This window comes from Beta vulgaris, chromosome 4, assembly GCF_026745355.1.
Source record: "Beta vulgaris subsp. vulgaris cultivar EL10 chromosome 4, EL10.2, whole genome shotgun sequence".
In the NCBI taxonomy this organism is placed as follows: Eukaryota; Viridiplantae; Streptophyta; class Magnoliopsida; order Caryophyllales; family Amaranthaceae; genus Beta; species Beta vulgaris.
The window spans coordinates 62348654-62371542 of NC_079205.1; the positions used below are offsets into that span (position 1 = coordinate 62348654).

A 22889-nucleotide genomic window follows, 5' to 3' on the forward strand; every position below is an offset into this window, starting at 1 on the left:
CCTTAAGTTAATCTAGCTTGCTTTTCCTCTCAAAAAAAAAAAAAAAACTTAATTTCCTAATAAAAAAAAAAACATTAAACACGCAACAACTCAGAACATCATACCAACCCCTCACACAACTACACAAGTCACAATCACTAGTATAAAAAACATGTCTTTGTTAATCTAGAAAAGGCATGGCAAATGTAATTGATTCGACTTTTCTGACTATATTGGGGGTGTTAACCCGTTATTAACATGAATACTTTATAAGTACTTAGTTTATACTATTCAAGAAATGAATTGATGACTGAAGAATGAAGAATTTTATTTAGCCACCAAAAAAAAACTAACACTTTTCTCTCCGAACGATTCACTCGCCAATTATAAAGTTGCCTCTTTGTTCTCTGCTTCGTTCTACGAAAGGTCATTTTCTCTCTCCTCTTTTCTTCTCTTTCGTCTTCCATTGATGCTAGATTTTCAATTTCTTTAGTTCATACAGATTTTAGTTTCCTGTAATTACATTCATTTTTGCATTTTCTTTTCCTAATTTCGCATTTTTCATTTGTCTGAATTTAATTCAATCAATTTTGTTAATGTATTCAATCAATTTTGTTGTTTTTTAGGTTGATCATGTCGTTTTTCAGAGGTCTTTCAACTCTCTCAAAGCTTCGTTCTCGAGCTGTAAGTTTTTCTTTAATTAATTATTTTTTAAAATTTTTAGTAGTATATCAATGTTTAGAAAAATTGCTGGAATTTGCTTTTATTTTTGACAAACAGAAAATGATTTTTTTGATTTAGATTTTCTGGTATATGATTTTGATGATGTTTATTTGATTTGAATCTGTACTTGCAGGGTCAGCAATCATGTTTAAGCGGTTCTGTAAGATGGATTCAGATGCAAAGTTCTTCTAACCTTGTAAATTTTCTCTTCTTTTTTCTTCAATTCCTTCAAGTTAATCTATAACTATGCGAAATCGCCGGAAAAATGGCGTTAGTTAAACACAGTTGAAGAACATTGTAATTTGTATAGTAGTATTATTTTTAGCTTTAGTGTGTCTTGTATGAGCTCAATATGAAAGATGAGTGAGTATCATTCTTTTAACGAGTAGGAAAGGTAGGATGTTTTATGATTCAACATCGAAGTGATACGAATTTTTAGTTGCTAGGACAAGAACTGTGAATTGACTACATTGTGTTTTAGGTTAGAGAAGTTTGAGTTGTTTAGTTTTGAGTTTAAGGTTGACATGAATGCTTCGTCAAGCTGATATGTTACATTTTTTGTGACTGCTAACTGTTCGTTGTGTTGAGCTTATTGTGACTTATCTTAATGAATTTTTTCTGTTGAGCAGGATCTTCGTTCGGAGCTACAAGAACTGATTCCTGAACAACAGGTTTGCTTGCTTTATTTTATACCTTTGCATTTCCTATGGTGGCTGTTCTTGTCTAAATGTGTATCTTTCCGTAAGTTTCTTTTAGTTTTACAACAAACATTATTTCAAAGTACAAATTATGTCACCAATGTCTAAAGATTTCACATTGTTGCCTTGAAGATTGGAGCTAGGTTTTTAGTAAATGTAACATGATCTACTAGTATTTAATTTGACTCCAAATTTTGAAGATTATCAAATTGTACAATTGTGTAGTTAATTTTTATAAAATTCTTATTTGATGTCGAAATATTCATGATCCATATTTTCTCACTCTATAGGAACGACTGAAGAAAATAAAGAAAGAATATGGAAAGGTTCAGCTGGGAAACATCACTGTTGACATGGTATTAGCTTATCTTGAAATTATATTCTTATTTTTGTCTTCATCATTTAGTGCGTTACTTAGACTTTTAGAAATGTTTGCCTCATTAGAACTAAATTTTTTATAGAACTTGTAAGAAAAACAGAGATTTCCGGCCTTTGCTAATTCTCCTGTAAGTTTCAAGGATCATGCCCAAATTAATTCATGTCCATTTGAGGTGTCAGAATACTTGTCTGACATGGGTGTGGTAGGCTATGCTTGTTGTATTGGATTAACAAACATAATCATGTTATATCATCACCAGTCATAACTGCAGTATTTCAATGACATTTTCTTAAGCCTATGTCAATTTACCACTTTAAAGTTGTCTATTTCTCATATAGAGTTGATGTAATAGGTATTGGGCGGAATGAGAGGAATGACTGGTTTACTTTGGGAAACATCCTTACTTGACCCAGACGAGGTATCGTACTCCTGTCTTGCTATCCAAATTTAAGTTCTCTCTGGTTGACTGAGAGTGATTTCCTGTATATTTGCTTCATTATTGATGGTTTCTTTGTAGGGTATTCGGTTTAGGGGCTTGTCTATACCTGAGTGTCAGAAAGTTTTACCAGCTGCAATTCCTGGTGGAGAGCCATTGCCTGAAGGTCTTCTTTGGCTTCTTTTAACCGGAAAGGTAAATCATTTAGCTTACTTATACAGGCTGCAGGCTTCTTGTATCCTTAACCATTGTTTCACTTGGTAATCTGTTTTTTTTTTGAAAAATTTGCTCTTGTAACTGGGTCTTAGTTTTTTCTTTTCTCTCACAGTGATGTATAATATAACCTTAAAAATTCTGAATATATGATTTGATCTTCTGATTTGACATAAAGTTATTTTCTCCATGTGGTCAAAGATTACTCTTTTTTTCCAGTTCCTGAATATATTAGATTGAAGTTCCAAGAATTCAATCTATAATCTTAAACTCTTTGATATTGTATGAGGGAAACTCAATTTTGTGTTATGTCTAAGTTTGAAATTGTCAAATGTATTTTGGATACCATTTTTGACATATGAAACTTTAAAATTCACGTGCTGAATAATTCCAAATGTTTGTTTTCAATCGGTGTCGTCACATATGTAGAAAGAGATGAAATACTCTCGCTAACTTTCTCTTAACAGTTGAAGACTTGAGGTGCAAAATTACTTTTGAGAGACGGAATTCTATGGGTGAACTCTTAGGTACTTTATGTTAAAATGTATGAGAAATGCATGTCACATGCTTCATAAAACCATAACTACTTATTGTTATCTTTCCGGATAGTCTAATCAACACAGCTAGCAAATATTAGGGGTTGAGATGTATGCTGCTATTCTTTGATGTTGCTATAACATGATATCTGTCAAATTCTTCTTTTCTTTTGTCATATGCTTAAGTTGTAGCCTCTCTCTGAAAACTCATATTCTCTATTTTGCTTTTTCATTTATTCAGGTTCCGAGCAAAGAACAAGTAGATGCTTTATCAGCGGAACTGCGACAACGTGCTTCAATCCCAGGTTTTCCTTTTATATAGAATAAAATTTTGCTGATCCATCTTTGCATTGCTAATGCTAGTTTTGGTTCCTACTGTTGTGTATTTTATAGGCATATCATGTTATATTTGTATGCTTGCTCACCAATTTTTTTCGCCTTATTTTTTTAACAGCATTTGTGTGTGTGTATTCTGGATTTTCTTTTTCTATTCATGAAATGATATAGGCGAGACTTTAGTACTATTCCAGAAGTACCATTAGTGATCAGTTATTTGGAATTTCTTTCTTTGGCTTTTTGTTCAGAATAGTTTTCTTGTTTTACTGGCATATGCTTCACCTCTTATTGATTAGAAATGCTTCTTTACGATGAGTGTTTATTATATAATTTACTGTAATTGCAGAACACGTGTACAAGACAATTGATGCGCTACCAGTTACTGCCCATCCAATGACTCAGTTTTGCACTGGTGTTATGGCCCTTCAGGTATTGATTTCTTTTTTACTAAAGAAATTAGTGTATGTCCCTGATTGATTACCCTTGCAAGTTCTTGGGCCTATGCTGTTGTTCATTGTTGTTACTGTGTAATTTTACTTCCATGATGATAGTTCCTAATGTTTCTCCTTTTTGTTCTCCTTGTTCTTCTCTTCTAAGCTTTTCTTGGCAGTGACTGCTAGTCTGTTATAGTCCTCTTGAACCTGATGTACTGCATTGTATTGATGAAAGCCTCTAACTAATGATCTGTGGTTTATATTCTTTATGAGTTTTAATGTTGAACCCAGACCTTCTACCTTGAAGAGTTACTGCTAGAGTGTCGCTTATATCTAATTGCCTCTTTCTTTTTCAGGTTCAAAGCGAATTCCAGAAGGCTTATGAGAAAGGGATCCATAAATCAAAGTGAGTAGGTTGTTTTTGTGATGATCGCATTTTACCTGCCTTATATTTCTTCATCTATCCAATTGCTAAGGGTGATTCTGATTCTAGGTATTGGGAGGCAACATACGAAGACTGCCTTAGTTTGATTGCTCAAGTTCCTGTTGTGGCAGCTTATGTTTATCGAGGTCTGTTACCTTATATGTTAATTAATTAAATATGGGGATTGCTCAAGTTCCTGCACGCTTACTGGCTATTTTTGTCAATTGATTAATAATGGGCCAACTGGACATAGTTTGTGGTGTCTGGCCGTGGGTTGTCAGTTTGCTGATTATTGTTTTCCGTTGAAGGATGTTTAAGAATGGACAAATCATACCACTAGATGACTCCCTTGATTATGGTGGAAATTTCGCACAGATGTTGGGATTTGATAGCCCTGAGATGCTTGAGCTGATGCGGCTTTATGTCACAATTCACACGTAAGTACTGTTCAGATCTTTCAGATACCACATACTTTTACTTCAATTTGGGTATTGATAAATTGTTTTCTTTTGCAGTGATCATGAGGGTGGAAATGTTAGCGCACACACTGGCCATCTGGTAAAGTTTCTAATTTTTTACTTTCAGCTATGCATTTGTGGTATTCTTTTGAGCTCATGACTCATACTTGAGCATAGTAACACTGACCAGTTCTTACAACAATGTAGGTGGGTAGTGCACTTTCAGATCCTTATCTTTCATTTGCAGCTGCATTAAATGGATTGGCTGGCCCGCTCCATGGATTAGCCAACCAGGTATAATATTTTACTGCATCTCCTTTCATTTCTTTGGCAAATCCTACAAGATAAAATAGTAAAATTCATATATTCTGGTGGTTATATACACTTCTTATTGGACACTTTTTATGAGTAGATTATTGTAGATCTTATCGTACTCTATTGTGTAGGTAAACCTTCACAAATCTCCACTGAAGATGTTGTGCAAAATTGTGTCGGGGAAATTGCTTCAGTGGACAAACATTTGTTTTAGCCCTTTTTATCCCCTTTGGGTCGGATCTTTTTTATTTATTTTGCAATTTACAAGTTTTCTTCCTACTTAAAATCTGATGCTTGTGTATGCTCATTCCCGCACTTGAGGGCATGAACTTTGCTTCTACACCCAGACTCGTTACATCTTTTTATCCCATTCTTTAAACATGACTTGTAATAGTTTGTTCAATCCCGGAAAATTTTCATTTATGGTATTTGCTCATATAAGTGGCTGTCTTATCATTTAAGAGCCCGTTCCCGATTGCCTGTAAAGTTTAAACAAGTACAACGGGAGCTGCTCTTTAAGTTCTCTATGCCTATCTATTCCCTCCCTTATATCATATGCTTGATCCCGTTGCGCAAGTGACCTGAACGTGGTGGTGGTCTAGTTTTCATGTTTGATTTGTTCTTATGACAGGAAGTGCTGCTGTGGATTAAATCTGTTGTTGATGAATGTGGAGAGAATATCTCAACTGAACAGTTGAAAGATTATGTTTGGAAGACGTTAAACAGTGGCAAGGTAAGTTGATAAACTAGCAATAGGTACACTTTGTTATTTTTAACGAAAATAGCTATTAAACAGAATTGTAACCCCCTTTTCTTTCCCCTGCCAATTGCTTCTCATTTTCACGTTGTCCTTTGTAAGTAGTTGTATAGCTTCTTCCATTGTTTCATTATATGAAAACTTCTTTCACTTCTTAAACCATGATTCCCGATGGCAATATTGTGCCAGGTTATGGTTCGAAACTTTTAATCATTTATCTATGCTAAAACATACTTCAATAAAGCAACGTCTTATGCTAAAATTTCTTTCTTTTTGTTATAGGTTGTACCTGGATTTGGTCATGGAGTTCTACGAAAGACGGATCCTAGATACAGCTGCCAGAGAGAATTCGCGTTGAAGCACTTACCCAATGACCCACTTTTCCAAATGGTATTTTATTTTAAGATTATTTTGGCGCGCTTTCCTGAACTCAAAGCTTTTGAAATAATTTCGATTGAACATTTTTGCAGGTGTCAAAGCTGTACGAAGTGGTGCCTCCTATTCTTACAGAGCTTGGAAAGGTAAACTAAATTATCATTATCTTTTGCGATGCTTTTCTTAGATTTATATGAGTATATTTTAATTTATTGAATATTTTGAATCATGAAGGTAAAGAATCCCTGGCCGAATGTTGACGCTCATAGTGGAGTTCTGCTGAACTACTATGGTTTAACAGAAGCAAGGTACCCTTTGTTTCCTCATTTATATTCCTAATTTACCTTTCATTTTCCTTGTAATGCAACTTAATATCCTCTTTAACAGGTTCTATACAGTTCTGTTTGGGGTATCCAGGAGTCTTGGGATTTGCTCACAGGTTTGTTCATTAAATCTTTTTTGTCGAGTATTTACTCCCTCCATCCTGAACTCCTAATTTCATCGCAATTATTTGATTTTTGCACTATTCACATACCCCATTTTGTTCATAAATTTGTCACTATTGAAATAAAACAAATCCTAGTATATAAGGTGATTCGGATTTGTTTTAATGTATATTATATTATTATCCACTCTTTATAATTTCAACTATGAGATAATTCAACATATCAATAACGAAATTTGTGCATTTGTAATTGTGAAAGTCAAACTGTTGTACTTAAATTGGAACAGGTTGTATATGGAGTAAATTTCTTTGAAAATAAAATAACTTGTTGCATTTTCATTCTCATGCAGCTCATATGGGATCGAGCTCTTGGCTTGCCACTGGAGAGGCCAAAGAGTGTAACGATGGAATGGCTCGAAAAGTTTTGCAAGAAAGGAGCATAAAAACTGATGGCATATCAACTTTTTACTGTTCTTGGCGAATAGTATACAATAACCTAGATTCGTGATACAAGTATCCTTTTGGAAATGAAAGGATAGTGAGGAATTTAGGCCTCGTTTGGTTCACATGGGAAGTAATTTCCCATGGGAATTTACATTTCATGGGAAATTCTTTCCCATGTTAATTTCCTAGGAATTAGACAAAATTGTTTGGTTGCCACCATAGGAAATTGCATTTCCTAGGAAATTACTCACCAGGGGGGGCTTGGTGAGTGATTTCCCATGTTTCATGGGAAATTCTATTTCCCTTGGAATTTGTATTTCCTATGTTTCTCTCATTTCCCTCCAACCAAACACAACACCCATAATGTATTTCCTAGGAATTTGTATTTCCAAGGGAAATAGCTTCCAACCAAACAACACCTTAGTATTCTTTATCTCTTGCAACAAGTGTTGCGTTTTGTATTTTTTTTCTTCTTACAAATACACGATTTGTAAGGATCGTCAAAACATGAGATTTAAATGTTAAAATATGTGAGGATTTTATTGAGGAAATCACCATTTGCAGATTATAGTGTTGTGTTGTCATATGTTTTAGGGCCGTTCTCTTCGGCATAAAACAACTTAATTGAACTAAACTGAAATGAATAGTGATACGTGAGAGTAAAAGTATTGTCCAGAGCTGAACTGAATTGATCTGAACTAAACTGGGGAAAATATGCCCTTAATCTGAACTCGAAGTGTTAAATTCTAGTTCTGGATTGAATTCGCCACTAGCTTGTTAGATTATTGATCTTATAAGTTTTAATTTGGTCTTATATTTGTTCTTTATTTTTTTCTAGAAGGTATATATGCTTTGAATATTTGAAAAGGTTTTAATTTTTTTTTTTTTGCAAACATTTGTTCGTGCGATGTGGGTGAGAATTGTACATATGATGTTTGGCGGACCTTTTAATATAGGATTTATTTTGCTAAGTGGTGCTTATAATGCGTTGTCGTACAAATCTTCTAAATGCTTGTATGATTGACATAAAACACATGGGAAAAGAAAATTCATAGAAAGTAAAAAATTGTGGAGTGTACTTTCCGACGAAATGAATGAATCAACTTAACCCCTGTATTACACGAGCCTAATGTTATCTAAATGTTAAAAACTTGTAATCTATGTCACCATCTTAAAATAGTAATATTAAACTTAAAGTTAAATTTATGGTGAGATGGTATTATATGAAATTTCAACTATTTGTTATAAATAAAATTAGTTATTAGGTTCGAACTACGTCCCAGATAAAGAAAATTTTCATTAATATAGAACCTGTTAAAAAGGATATTAAGGATATGTTTTGTTCAACTTATTTTGTCTTATCTTATCAGATCAACTCCCATAGGAGAGAAGGAGACCTCCATAACAGAGAAGACTAGTCTTCTCATATCAGAGCACAAGAAACTCTCATAAAGAGACTTGCCATGAATGAGATCATCCATGACAGCCCCTTACTGATAAAGGGAAAGGGGAAAAAAAAGGAGGCGGCTAGAGAGAAAAACTAGGCTTAGGGTTATTTGTCCCATAACCTCAAGATAGTTTTTTGAATTAACTATTTAAGGCCATATCAAGCATCAGTTAGTAAATTTTCAATTATTTTATGTCATTAGAACCATATGCCTATAATTAAATAGGAATATTCCCAAACTAAAATCGTCATAACATTTTTTTGGGTGTTTGCACCCGGTTTACCCTTCGGGCTACATCCGGATCGAGGCCAAGTTCGGGATGGTTAGGTTCCATTCCTCTCTCAAGGATGTTGCGAGGATTCGAACACGAATCCGTTCTACCAAAACCAGTCCCATCATCAATGGACCAACACTTACTTGGTAAAATCGTCATAACATTTTGATGTATAGTACGTACGTTACCTCATGAAAGTCTGACGTATAATCTTACTACATCACTAATACGTTATTACAACATAACGCATAACTTACAAAAAAAAGGTTCAAAAATATATAACTGAAACATTTATTCACTGACCAAAAATAGAAATATAGGATACGTTTTGTATTGTGAATAATTGTGATAATTAATGGACATTCAACCAACTACTATAAAATAAAGAACATCTTCTCTGCATAACTTGGGATTATATTCATATTCATTTATATTAGGAATCACATTCAAAACAGAGAAAAAAAATAAAGAAAAATGTCTACCATTGTTGCTCCAGAGAGAACGTCTCCTATTGATGATGCTCATGTTATCAAAAAAGCATGCAGAGGTTTTTTTATATATTTTTTCTCATTTGCCTTTCTTTTTTGTTGTAATCTTTTTAATTTAATGCTTTATTTCTAGAATTATTTTTCTGGTTTTTATATTATAAACATTCATTAATTACCATGCAATATTAGCTTCTTTTAGCATGTTCTTTTTTTTTTTTTTTTTTTTGAGGGGACTTTTAGCATGTTCTTTGATCCCAAGAACATGGGAATTTTTTTCCATAGAGTTTTAAATATGGTAGAAAAATATTAATCAAATTGTGAATAACCATTTTGTGTCCTTATTTGCAATTCTTATTATGTTAAAAATTTAATTTTCATGTTCGCAACGAGATTACACCGTAAAAATGTTCTTTTATAATTTTTGAGGGATGCAATTTACGTTCAGATACAACTCTACCTTGTAGAGTCTTACTAAAACTCCGGAAGATTTGAACTCGAAATTTATATCATACATATCTTGAGTCATCAAGACCCATATATAATGGCGTATAATGCGCTTGTGATACATGCGTCGTTTACCTTTTCTTAAATTTAGTTACATTCACGTATGATATAATTTCGCAAAACTTGAAAGTTATTGAAATGTGGGTTTTATTTTCATTATTTGATTCATTGTATCAAATTTTGCTTAATTAAACCATCTTTTTTATTTTTTTCCTCGTGCTTTAGGATTAGGTACAGATGAAAATGCAATAATTTCATTATTGGGTCATCGAATGTCTTGTCAAATTAAGCTAATCAAACTAGCTTATCAAGAAGTATATCAAGAGGATTTCATTAATCAGCTTAAGTGTGAGATTTCAGGAGATTTTGAGGTTTGTTATAATAAAATCTCCTTGATTTTTTCCTAAATTTTATTGTATTAATCCCTCTGCCCCAAAATATAGTTCCCATTTTCATTTTGGGTGTCCCAAAATATAGTTCCTATTTCCATTTTTAGTTTCACATTTTTTCGTAATTTGTCTTAAAAAAAACCGTATCCCATCATTTATTTGCTTCTTAAATTTTGTATTTTCCTACCAAAATGTTACAGTTAATGCTCTTCACCAATTATTCTTCATTCTCTCCCCTGAAATCATAAAATGAGAACTATATTTTAGGACGGAAGGAGTATTATTTTAGTACTTACCCATAATTACGTGCACGATTTTTATTTCTTACAATCTTATTTTTTGCAATTAAGAAAGCTATATGTCAATGGGTTATAGATCCTGTTGAACGTGAAGCAATTCTAATTTTCGAAGCATTAAAGAAAGAAAACCAGATTATAATTTAGTGGCAGAGATCGTTTGTACCAAATCTCCAGAAGAACTTCTTACACTTAAGCGTGCTTATCATAAGATCTACAAGCATGCTCTTGAAGAAGATGTTGCATCTCACACAAGAGGAAAAGTTAGAAATGTATGTTTTTACTATTGTTTGATAACTTAATTTACGTTACCATATTTATTTACGTGATAACTTAATAGTCATGTAGGTTAGATAGATCGGATAAAGAAATGATGATAAGTATATTATATAGATGAATTTTCATATTGATCGTATAACATTGATATTCTTGTTAGATTTTACTTTTTTTTTTTTTTTTTTTTTTTTTTTTTTGAAAGATTGTTAGATTTTACTTGTTAGTCGAAGAAACATTTATAACTTATTAAATAATCTTAGGAAAGGCCTATGAAAATTAGAAGATCCACCATAATCAATTGCAAATAACTTAGTTGTTTGATGGACATCAATTCGATTTGGTTCAGTTCAGCTCAACTCAGCTCCATTCTTTTATAACCATTTTGTTATATATTATTATTATGTTGGTTTAATTTATTTTACTAATTACTCTTATTATTATTATTATTATTATTATTATTATTTATTTTTATATCATAATTATTTATTATTATTATTATTATTTCTATATATTATTTTGTTTATTACAGTTTTACTCATTATTATTACTATTAGAAGGAACATGGTTTAGGTTAAAAGCACAAATAAATCCACGTTTTTTAGCCCATAAACCCATCAAATCGCGTCAAAACGGTTTATGATGTAATTTTGCATGGTCCGACTCAATCATTATTTTTATTACTAAATATTATTATATTATTAAATCTAATTATTAAAATAGTAATATTAATTTACTTCTTATATATTATTGTTATTATATAATCATCATCAAGTATTAATATATTAATACAAATAATAAAATAATTATTATTAATTATCATTAATTATTATTATTATTAATTTATTATTATTTAATATTATTTATTCATAACTACGGAGTATCATTTAAAAATATCCAAAATATTATTATTATTATTATTATTATTATTCATTATTATTACTTATTATTATAATTATTATTTAATATTCATATTATTATTGTTTAAATATTATCTATATATTTGTTACATTCAACTTAATTCAATTCAGTTCAGTTCAGCTGTTTTATGCCGAAGAGAATAAGCCCTAAGTTAGCTTTCATTGATGCTTATTTGAGTCTTATCGTGATTTCTGGATATAAAAAATCGTCAAATTTCTATAAAGATATATCGAGGTTGAGATACAATGAAAATTTATTCAAATTAGGGTATTAATTTTTGGTATAATGTTTGTATCATTAATTAAGGGACTTAATTCACTCTTTTTTCTTTGTAGTTTTTGGTGGGAATTGTAAGCACTTACAAGTACTATGGTGATGAAATTGATGAGATACTAGCATATTCAGATGCAACCACTCTACATGATGAAATTCAAGATAAAAAATCTATACATGAAGAGATCATAAGAATTATCACTACAAGGAGCAAGCAACAACTTTTGGCTACTTTCAACCATTTCAAGGACATTCATGGGACCTCTATTACAAGGGTATTATACACTCTTAACCATCTTCCATTTACATATTAACTACTAACAAGCTTTGATATTCAATATAAGCATGGATAAAAACTCTGATTTTTCGCGCTAATCACTAATATAAATTGGTTTAATTAGGCTCTAAGAGGCACACCAGAACATGATTTTTTTGAGACAATAAGAGTGGCCATCAAATGCATTAGCTACCCTCAAAAGTACTATGCTAAGGTATGAATTTGAGATGTCATTAATCACAATATCTTGACACACACCCCACACACACAAACAGATTTTCAAGTGCTAGTATGCTAATCAGAGCTAGTTTTTCTTCCGGTTTCAAAAGATCTTGCGCAAGGCGATTGTTGGACTTGGAACAGATGAAGATGTACTTACTCGTGTGATCGTTACACGAGCAGAAATCGACTTGAAAGATATAAAGGAATTATACCTAGAAAGGAACAATACTTCACTTGATCAAGCAATAGCTGGAGATACTTCTGGAGATTACAAAGCATTTCTTTTAACTTTGTTAGGAAGTGAAGGGTATTGACTAACATTGAATGTATTAGTCTTAATTAAAGGTATTAATCTCTTTAGTTGCAATAATAATTTCAACATTAACTTAAGTTTTAGATCATTAGTTTTGGTTGGTTTTGTTCCAGTTTTAAGGCATTAAATCATGTTTAGTGGATGGAAACATAGTTGGTTTCCCAACCAAATAGCAGAATTGAATGCACTTTAGCAGTTTTTCTTTTGTAGAAATGATGTTCTTGATTAATGAAGCTTTTCCCCTATGTCTCTTTTACACTTTAAAATCAAAAGATATGCAATACACTTGAAATTCAACCTCAAAAAGAATCAAGGTATTGAAATCTTAAAACGCAAGTTCTAGGACTTATTGCATGTAATTAGGACGGATCAGATTCAATCAAGTGCAAACATAAGGTGAAACCGATGCTAACAAGATTCACTCAATGAGTTTCATTCATATAAGTTCAAGTGAAGACGTAAGATAATGCTCCTTTTAGGTTATTCTTTCCGAAAGAAAGAAGAATAACCCCTCAAACTCCTCAAGTTCACGGCAAAACCGAATTTGTGGATTTGGGAATACGCCCACATATGACTTTGATTGCAAAATTTGAACAATTCTTTCAAATAATCAGTAACTTACATACAAATATACAATGTTTGATCACAAACACGGAGAAGATACAAAATGTGGGATTCACTAGCAACAAAATTTTAGAAAGATACAATGGTATATGAAGAAGACAACCCAAGACTTCAGCCGATGATATTCCTCCAAGTATAAGTAAAGCTATTCCATTTTTTTCCAACAGGCTTCACTATTAATCCTTCTAAGCGGCTGCAGACTGCACTTTCGTTGGTGCCATGTTCTTCTTAACAACAATGAATAACTCACTCGCTCAACCATTCTCGGGAGCACCAACTTTTGCAGGTCCAGAGCTCACAAGTAAGTACTGTCGGATCAGATGATTTATTGGAGGCGAGCAATTTAGTTGTACGATAATTGTCTACTCAACAGAACTTCATCGGGACTTTCCTCATCACCCCAATCACACTTAAAGAGCTCCGCATTTCCAGCACAGAGACCGGCTGTGAGGGTGGGGGACATTGGGGGTGCATAAGAACCACCTGTGACGAGATACTAGTGCATTAGTTACTATTCTGAGTTGGGATATTCACCTAACTGCTATGTGGAAAACTAAAGCACAAAATATAAGGGTGTTGAGTGTTTTTCTATAAAAAAGATTGTAATGATATATTGAAAAGCCATAAATTATAAAACTTTCATTGTAACCAACATGTACTAGGAAAGATTGATGATTGAATACCTTTAAAGGATGGCAATTTCTCCATAATATCCCTGGTCATCTGCAACAAGATTGTTCCAGAGATGACAACAATAAAGCCGCATATTTCTGATGCAATGGCTCCTCCATCTTGACCATCCCAATCCTGTCAACATTTAAGATGTTTTATGACTATTGTATCTTCAGTTTCAGCAACGAAACGACTACATCAACAACATATCTTATTTAGTTCGGTGATATCATGTATAAATCCATTAACTCAAGAAGATTCAAGTTAACAGCCAGCCAGATATCACACAACATAGCAACTTCACTTGCTTTTCTGTTATACTATTCTTATTCTTGCTTAATGCTTTCACAAACTGGGAAATTATTGTTGATTCTTTATCAAATACCACTATAAAAGTCTACTATGCGTTTCTTAGATCCAATTTTTGTCTACATTTTCACAGCCAATTTGTCATAATTGATAAGTCTACTTTGTTTATCTCCGACAGGCTACAATGAAAGATTATATTGCATCATTGGCAGTTTAGAGACTGCATTTCTGTTACATTTTCCATAACATCTGTTACACTCTACTTCAAGAAGGACAGATTGGAGTATGGAACTGAATATTCAATTAGAAAAATAGATGAGCTGAACTTACCTTGAACATTATCACACTCGCAAGAATCGTTAGTGTTGTGAACATAACATAATATATAGGGGATACAACCACAGTGTTAAAAGAATCCAGAGCCTGAAAAGTATTAGAAATTGGATGTTATACAAAGTTCAAAAGATGATGAACTTTGATGCGTTAAATATGCATCTAGATTAGGACATCAGAATGCAAGGTCACAAATGACGTAGATAAGAAACATCAACAGCGCGACAGCCATGGTGTGTCTATTGATAGTCAATATGTAAATATTCTTCTGATTAGTATAGAATAATCTTATGCAATATTATCTTTCCTTGTATACGTAGGCTTCCTACTAATTATGTTAGGACCTACCTTTTAACACTAGCCTACATATTAATGATCAATGTGAGACTCTCCACTCAAGGATTACCCATAATCTTTCATCTATCACTCGAAAGTAGAAGCACAGATACAGGATTTGCTCTCCCATTTGAAACATAAAGATTAAATTAGAAGCACAGATACAGGATTTGCTCTGGCTATCAAACAAAATATGCTTCAATCATGTGAAATGAAGCAGGGATGTTGGGATTTCATCTTCAAAGTCTCAACAAAGCCATAAAAAAGATATGAAATCCACATATTATTAGAGACATATAAGTATACAAGACTAGCTCATCATACCAGGAGAACCAGCTTTCAATTACAAACCTTATTCAAATAATTCATTTGAGTGATGATGCATGTCATGAGAACCACTGTGAAGAACCAGTTTCTGGGTAGAATAACTGATTGTTTCCTTCAAATGTCAATTTCAACGAAATGCCAAGGGCTTTGACGCTCATAACCTGCATACATATTGAAGCATTTTCACACAAAATTAACTATGAGAAAGTTATAAGATCTCTGAAATAGATGATGCACTCCAAGAGATACCATAAACAGAATTATAAGCACGAGTAATCTTTATAACCTTAAAGAAACATTAAAATTTTAATGTCAGAAAGTCTTCATTTTAGTCAATAGCTTGCTTAAAGCAAAAGTAGTAGGAGTTCCAGCCTACAGTATGAGACTAGTAATTATTTGGCCAATTGAAGTTGAACCTCATTCGGACTCCAAGGGAAAAACAATTTAACTTGATTAATCCTTGGAATAATTGTTGTTCCAGTAACTTAAAGTCAAAAAACACATTTAAGAGCATTATTGGTGTTTTTGCATACTTTATTCTAAGATCAGCTAATGTCTCTGAAAAAAGAAGTAGAATAGAGGTCCTTACCGAGAGAGAACCCATCAAGGAACAAATTCCGGTGAAAACCAGCACGTTTGAGTGTCCACACATTGGTGCAAAGTAAAATACCAGAATGAACACCAACACGAGGACCGAGCCAACATAAACAAGAAATGCTGGAAACAAAAACCACAGATACTATAATAAGGTTAGATGCTTTCATCAAATAAATCGCGCAAAGCTAACAAGTACACCAAAAAACACTTACCCATCTCAGTGGCCATGTTCCATATTTCTTGTACAGATGTAATAGCATGCTCTTGTGGTGCATGAATCACTATAATGACAGAGCCAACAATGCACATTACACACCCTAAGACTCCCAACTTGTTTAATCTCTCTTTTAACATAAAATGAGCTAACACAGCACTGCACCACATCAATTAAACACTTATCACACCAATCAATCCAATCATCATATGATTTAAGAACAAATTTAATTAAGGGAGAAAAAAAGTCATAAGAAATACAAATACCTCACAATAATGCTCAAGGCTCCTAATGGTGTAACAAGAATTGCTGGAGCAAATGCATATGCCACAAAATTTGCAATCTCACCAACAATCACTATACCCAAATCACACAACAAAGTTATTTTAATCCCAAAAAGTACTTCCTCCGCCTGAAAAAAAAAAATGAAACGCTTCTCTCTTTTATGTGAAAGCCTAAAAAGCGTTTTATTTATTTCATAACGGGTGAAGTATTTTATTTTTTTTTCATAAATGGTTGCCCATAACCCAGATTGAAGAACAACCCACATATTAAAAATCTCTAAATTCCCAAAATATTAAATGATCATCAAAATACTAAACAACCCACAATAATCTTAGCTCTGAAATACAATTACAAATAGATAGAGAGGACAAAACACTTACTCATGAATAATCCAAACCACCATAAAGGCTCAAATAGATATGAATATCCACCATGACCTGGAAATTTTATTTAAAAATAAAAAATAAAATTCCTCAGAATTCAAAAAAAAAAAAAACCCAAAATCAAGAATGATGAAAAAAGATAGAATTTTTATACCAGCTCTGATTCCAGAAGCTCCAGCTTTCCATAATCCTTTCTTTTTAATGATGAAACTAGCTCCAATGAAACCGCTTGATGAAAGAGCTAATCCAAACCCAATTACATTATCTTTGGAAAAAGCCATTTTCGAAGAAAATTATTCAAATTTTCTTCTTTTTTTTTTTCTCTCTCTCCAAATTCTTGTTTTGCCAAGTCATTTAAGCATGTTTTTGAAGGCACCCACCTTCTTTTGTGTATTTTTAATTTGTTGGGTGTTTTTGCTTCGTCGTTTGATTGAACAAAATACGCGGGGTGTGGCCAATTATTTGTATATGCATTGAGTTGAGTCAATGATAATGATGGGTCTAGCAAAGTACTCCAACTCAACTATTCATCTTGTTTCTTCACCTAACTAGGTGTTAGGCCCGTGCATAATGCACGGGAACTATTTAGTTTTTATATATCAGCTACAATGAAAACATGTAAATGATTCTTACGTTAACTTGATAAAAATGTGTTTAAGAGATATACACTTTTATATTATTTATAAAGTTGTTTAACATATACATGATACTCATATGCTTTGGAAGACTTCTTTTTAGTGCAAAACGAAATTTATTAAGAAGTTACTCCCTCCGTTCTATTTCTATAATATTGCAAAATGAGATTTTTACACTATCCATTCACCATCATAACCTTTCACTGTATATTATGATTTTTATGTAAGGAAAAATATTATCATGTGGGGTCTTGTTAGATTATATTCGTCTCGATATATACTTTCAGAATATCATTTTTGTATAATTTTACTAAAAAGTAATTTAAAATATTAATAGTTTAAATAGTGCATTGGCAAACGTGAACAGTACTCAATTGTTGCAGTAGAAAAAGAACGGAGGTTGTATAACATAGCCATAAGCAAAGCCAACAACACCTTAAGAGAAACTTTGGAATTCCATATTTTCTCCATACTTTCGATACAATTTAACCGCTAATAACTTATGTATGGGAATTCTTTGAAAAATTAATAAAGTGATGACATGATTTAATATAATATACCAATTTTGGTGTAGCCCCACAAAGCCATCATCTAAGGGTTGAGATGACAAAGGTAAATTAATGATCTCAACTGCTTCGAAAAGGGAGAAAAGTTGCACGAACTTGGTCTTATCCCAGTAAGCACTTAGGGGTCAATTGTCTTAGAAACCCTCTCCACATTATATTCTTCATTTTTTACTCGAAATGGCCTTAAAGTCTTAGACTTCCCATGTTCTTTCTCATAAATTAGTACTATTAGGCAATTTTTACTCGTGACTAATAAATGGCTACATAAAATTAGCCATGACTAAGAACTGGTCTCGGGGATACAAACCTACCATGTGATAGGGATTGTCATTGACTTTTAACACATGGCCGAAAAAACTGTTTTTTGAAACATCATAAGAAATTTTGTTCCAACTGACGGAATAAATACCATATCGGGTATAAATACCTTATTGCCCGTTGCTACCTGAAATTACCACAATTTCGATAATATATTGTATCATACCTTATTCCCCGTTCCATCTGACGTAATGAGTATCATACGGGGTTTCCCACTTTACTTTTTTGCCTAAATACCTTATTCCCTGTTGCTACTTAAATAATCCTTACTCATTAGTTTCTTCCTGAAAACAATTTTAGAATATATTAAGCCACCACAATTTTAATATTAAGAATAGTTTAGAAAATGATAATTTTGTATAGTAAACAAATATAAATACACAGTACTTGTATAATGTATGTGTGTTTTATAAGTTCTCCATATGATTTACATTTCAATATTATCTTTTACATCAAAGAAAAAAGAAGTTGTCAAAACAAAGTGCATAGGCAAATTAACAACTTTTCTAATTCGATAACTTCTGATCTTTCAACAACACTTTTACTCTCTTATAGACCAACTAAAATTGAATACTTATAAATCCCTCTTTTGATATATAATTAACTCATTTTGTTGATTCACCTTCTCAATTAGTGTCTCGAAACTCATTAAAGAAAGCTATATTTTATAATTTGAGCACATGGGCCATGTTTCACTCTCTCTGCTAATCCTTTATTTTAGAATTTATTATTAGAATGGGCCAATTCAAAGTGTGCATTTTCTTTAAAAATGATATTAATATCAAGGTAAGTTCATAAGTGGATGTATTCATAATTTTTGTTTCATTTGAATGTAAGAGCGTGGGAAAATTTTGAGTGATCCTAAGGTTAAACCCTCTTAGACACAATAAAGTAATAATATTAATATATATACAATAAATTGGAGAGAGAACAATCATAAAATTAATGTCTGAATGTACTATTGGCCGAGGAAATTTCAATAATTAGAGGGTTGGCAACCCGTTGGATCACCTAATCATCTAAATTTTTTCGAACTTATATCGTCATAGTTTTGTCAAAATAAGCTGAAGTGAACCGACCCTTATATGTTGGTTTTCACTTTTTTTTACCTTATTTAATTTCTTGTTTTATATATTGTCTCTTGTCTTACTTCTCTCACTTTAAGGTACTGTTCTCCCAACCTTATTTTCAGTTCAGTTCAATTCCTAAATTATTATTAGTTATGATTTAATTCAATTCAGTTCAATTCAGTTCAGTTGTTTTATGCTAAAGAGAACAGACCTTAACTCTTTTTTTTAAAAAAAAAATTAGTATGTATTGGTCGTGGATATGATTTGTTATGATGATTCATATTAGCCCACCTAGACCACTTCGGGACTAAAGATTGAGTTGTTATTGTTTTTGTTATATGTAACCTCTGATCATAGTCATGGTGTGACATATTTTTTTTTTGAACAAAATCATGGTTGAATATTAGCTCATGAATTATTATAATAATATCGTGTAATTAAAAATATATTTTAAAATCGACTTATGACCCGTGTGTTCAGTGACTGATGTAACTAATGTCATGATAAAATGCACGGAATTTTTTTTTATTAGAAAACTAATAATATATCGATTGAATTTTTTATTTATACAAATTCTTTAGTACCACAAATATACAATAAGTTATTATTACATGGAGGTAACTTTTTGTCATAAATACATCAGTTTTCTTAATCTAGAAGTGATCCATTTAAGATTAAAAGTTACCGCTTTTACCAATAAATTTTATTATTCATCTAGATATAATAGTTGGAAAAATTATTTTTAACTTGTCGAAAAATTACATTTTGAACATATTGCTTTAGACCCTTGTAGATTATATGCATAATTTTTCATATATTTTTTTCAATATGTTTGAAGTTCAATACTATTTTAGGTATACTTAATTACATCTAATAGTTGTTTTTTTACTTCATGGTATCTTGTGTAAAGTCATATATATTATGTAGATTACGATCTATATTATATTACTAAAAGTTACACAAGAAACACATGTCACTTCGTACTATAAATTTTCCCAACAAAATAAATTTTTAGTATTTTCTATTTTTCCGCCTGTCCATCTACATTATGGCAAGAAGTTATACGTTTAAGATATGATTTGGACTTGTGCATAATGCACGGGAATTGTTTTTTTTAAGTAGTTGTTTTTGTTCCAAATTTATTAAATCCATAATAATCAGATTTCATGCATTTAAGGTTGAAATAATATAAAATATAAAATTATATTTCATGATATATAAAAATCATTTTTTACAACATTTTAAACAATCTTTTTAATCGTGATATATACATCTATAAATAGGTACGTAAATGAAACAAAAAACACATTAAAATCGGGGGAATATTTTATAAATTTAAGATTTTAGGATGTTTCTCCTAAAATCATGGTTGAATATTAGCTCATGATTTAATTTTTTATAATCATATCGTGTAATTAAAAAATATTTTTAAAACTGGCTTATGACCCGTGTGTTCAGTGACTGATGTAACTAATGTCATGATAAAATGCACGAAGAATTTTCTTTTGATTAGAAAACTAAAAAACATTGATTGACAATTTCATTTATACAAATTCTTTAGTACCACAAATATACAATAAGTTATTATATAGTAAGGATTTTTTTTTATGAAAATAAAGTGAAGAAACAATCTTTGATAGCCGAAAATCAAGGAATATAATACTCCATATGCTGCTTGGTCAAGTTTTCTGCTATCAAACAGGTTTTGTAAATGATTTTTATTTCCTTAAAGGTTACACTTATGTGGCAAGTAATTGATTTAATTTTAAAATCCTAACATAACTGGTTCATCTAATTGATTTGTTGCCTAAAATGCTGTAGAATGATGGATAAAAGGAATTCAATTACGCCTAAAATTATGAGCTGAAAATAGATCTCAAGGCTAATGACACGTGGCAGATTGATGAAAAGCAAAGGAGAAATCGAGGAGCAATGTGAGGCTTTGAATAATGGTGGCTTGACACGTAGGACATTTTTTTCTTGCTTTAATATTATATATGATTCTAACTAGTTGCATATGCACGCGATTCATGCATCGACAATTTTATGTAGTTATAAACAAATTGACATGTTTTTTATCTAAAATTATTTTGATAGAGATGTAAATTATTGAGGTTCTTTTGTAGATGTTATTATCTTTTTAAATTAAAGGTGAATGATTTTTTAACTATTCAATATCGTCATTGTAAAATTTAGTCGATAATTTAATAATTTTCTTTTCAGCGACTTAGTATAGTTCTTTAAAAATTATAGATGTTAATAAACCATATTGTTTGAACTTTGTAAATATGAAATATTATGTTATCACGATATGTTGCTAACTATTTTTGGTTGAAGATTCTAATTGATTTCGTGAATTAATTGTGTCAATCTAGTTTGTCAAGTTATTAATGGTATTGCATATTCCATTCATATGGCAAGTTTTATTGATTCTCATTTTTCAATTTTTTATATGAAAAATGTATTATTTAAAATTATTAAAAGGTATTTTAGTCACTTCAAAATAGGACACCACACCTCCTCCTAGGGCTGGCAATGGGTCGGGTTGGGTCAAGATCAGGTTGGGTTGACGGATTGGCGGGCTGAGAACCCCTTGACCCAACCTAACCTGTTAACTTAAACGGGTTGAAATTAAATTTACAATCCAACCCAACCTTATGATAAACGGGTCAACCTTCAAGTCGACCCGTTTAATTTTTTTTCGTGTTTTTTACTAGAAATAAAAAATAAAAACAACATAATTTATTTGCAAATAACAGTAGGCAGCAAATTAAAATTAAGTCATTACATAACCATATGATAATATTGTTAAAAATCAACATAACTTTTGTTCAAAATTAACACAAATGTTCAAAATTAACATCATTAAAACTTCATAAGCAATTGTTCAACCTTAAATGTAATGACTAAGTCATAATAAGCAAAAGCAGTAGAGGACTCCAAATCTTTTTTAGGGATTTTTTTAGCTTATTTTTTCATAAATGGGTTAGATGGGTCATAATCAGGTTGGAATTTTCAACCTGACCCAACCCAATTAATTAAACGAGTTGGATCAAGTCGACCCATTTAATTAAACGGGTTCAAATTTTTGACTCACCCTATTATTAATGGGTTGGTTTCGGGTTGGGTAGTATTTTGCCAGCTCTACCTCCTCCCTTGGCTTATATAATAGAGATTATGAGATTCAACTAAAGTTTCAATTTTTTTTTTAATGGAATGTTTTACAAATCATTTTCCTTTATTTATTACTATTTTTCAAGGTTCTTTAGGAAATATTCCGAAATAACATGTAACTTTAGCATTGAAAATTATAGTTATAACTCAAAAATAATTTTTTTTAATTCCTTCTCCAAATGATTTTAATGACCTAATGCCTACTAGGCTCCAAGTGTTAGGAGTTATGTTCCTCCCTTTCGAGGAGCGATAAAACGCTCATCATGAGTGGAATCTATAACTATTCACAGCCATATATTATTAAAAAAGGTTGGTGTGGCACCTCTGTCAGGGAAAAAAAAACAGATTTATATTAATAAAATATTGTGAAAGCATTAAATTAATATTAAGCCAAAAAGTGACACTGACAAATTTTC

General features: G+C 31.6%; 2 protein-coding genes and 1 pseudogene across 2 annotated transcripts; 2 read left to right on the plus strand and 1 right to left on the minus strand.

Moving 5' to 3' along the window:
- The first annotated feature begins 222 nt into the window (after positions 1-222).
- On the plus strand, positions 223-7370 carry LOC125497073 (citrate synthase, mitochondrial-like). Its single transcript, XM_057394527.1, has 20 exons — positions 223-405; positions 606-663; positions 836-898; positions 1332-1373; positions 1691-1756; positions 2132-2197; positions 2297-2410; positions 3206-3269; positions 3647-3729; positions 4091-4140; positions 4228-4308; positions 4467-4595; positions 4674-4716; positions 4824-4910; positions 5563-5664; positions 5971-6078; positions 6159-6209; positions 6298-6371; positions 6451-6502; positions 6859-7370. Exons 2-20 carry the CDS (start codon positions 613-615, stop codon positions 6949-6951), a joined length of 1419 nt encoding a protein of 472 aa, XP_057250510.1. The 5' UTR covers positions 223-405; positions 606-612; the 3' UTR covers positions 6952-7370.
- A 1378-nt stretch (positions 7371-8748) lies between these two features.
- LOC125497074 (annexin D8) lies at positions 8749-12631 on the plus strand. The gene is given in 7 exon segments (XM_057393795.1): positions 8749-9221; positions 9892-10037; positions 10406-10475; positions 10478-10623; positions 11881-12093; positions 12220-12309; positions 12425-12631. Coding segments are annotated over 7 exon segments (945 nt in total). The 5' UTR covers positions 8749-9148.
- Positions 12632-13201: 570 nt separating this feature from the next.
- LOC125497072 (probable magnesium transporter NIPA6) lies at positions 13202-17223 on the minus strand (annotated as a pseudogene).
- Positions 17224-22889: the final 5666 nt, after the last annotated feature.

Bases quoted from the DNA above. Each gene is read 5' to 3' on its own strand.
- LOC125497073 (XM_057394527.1), top strand. From the start codon at position 613: ATGTCGTTTTTCAGAGGTCTTTCAACTCTCTCAAAGCTTCGTTCTCGA. The intron at 3,270-3,646 runs GTTTTCCTTTTA...CTGTAATTGCAG, and splicing joins ACAACGTGCTTCAATCCCAG to AACACGTGTACAAGACAATT. The intron at 6,079-6,158 runs GTATTTTATTTT...ACATTTTTGCAG, and splicing joins ATGACCCACTTTTCCAAATG to GTGTCAAAGCTGTACGAAGT.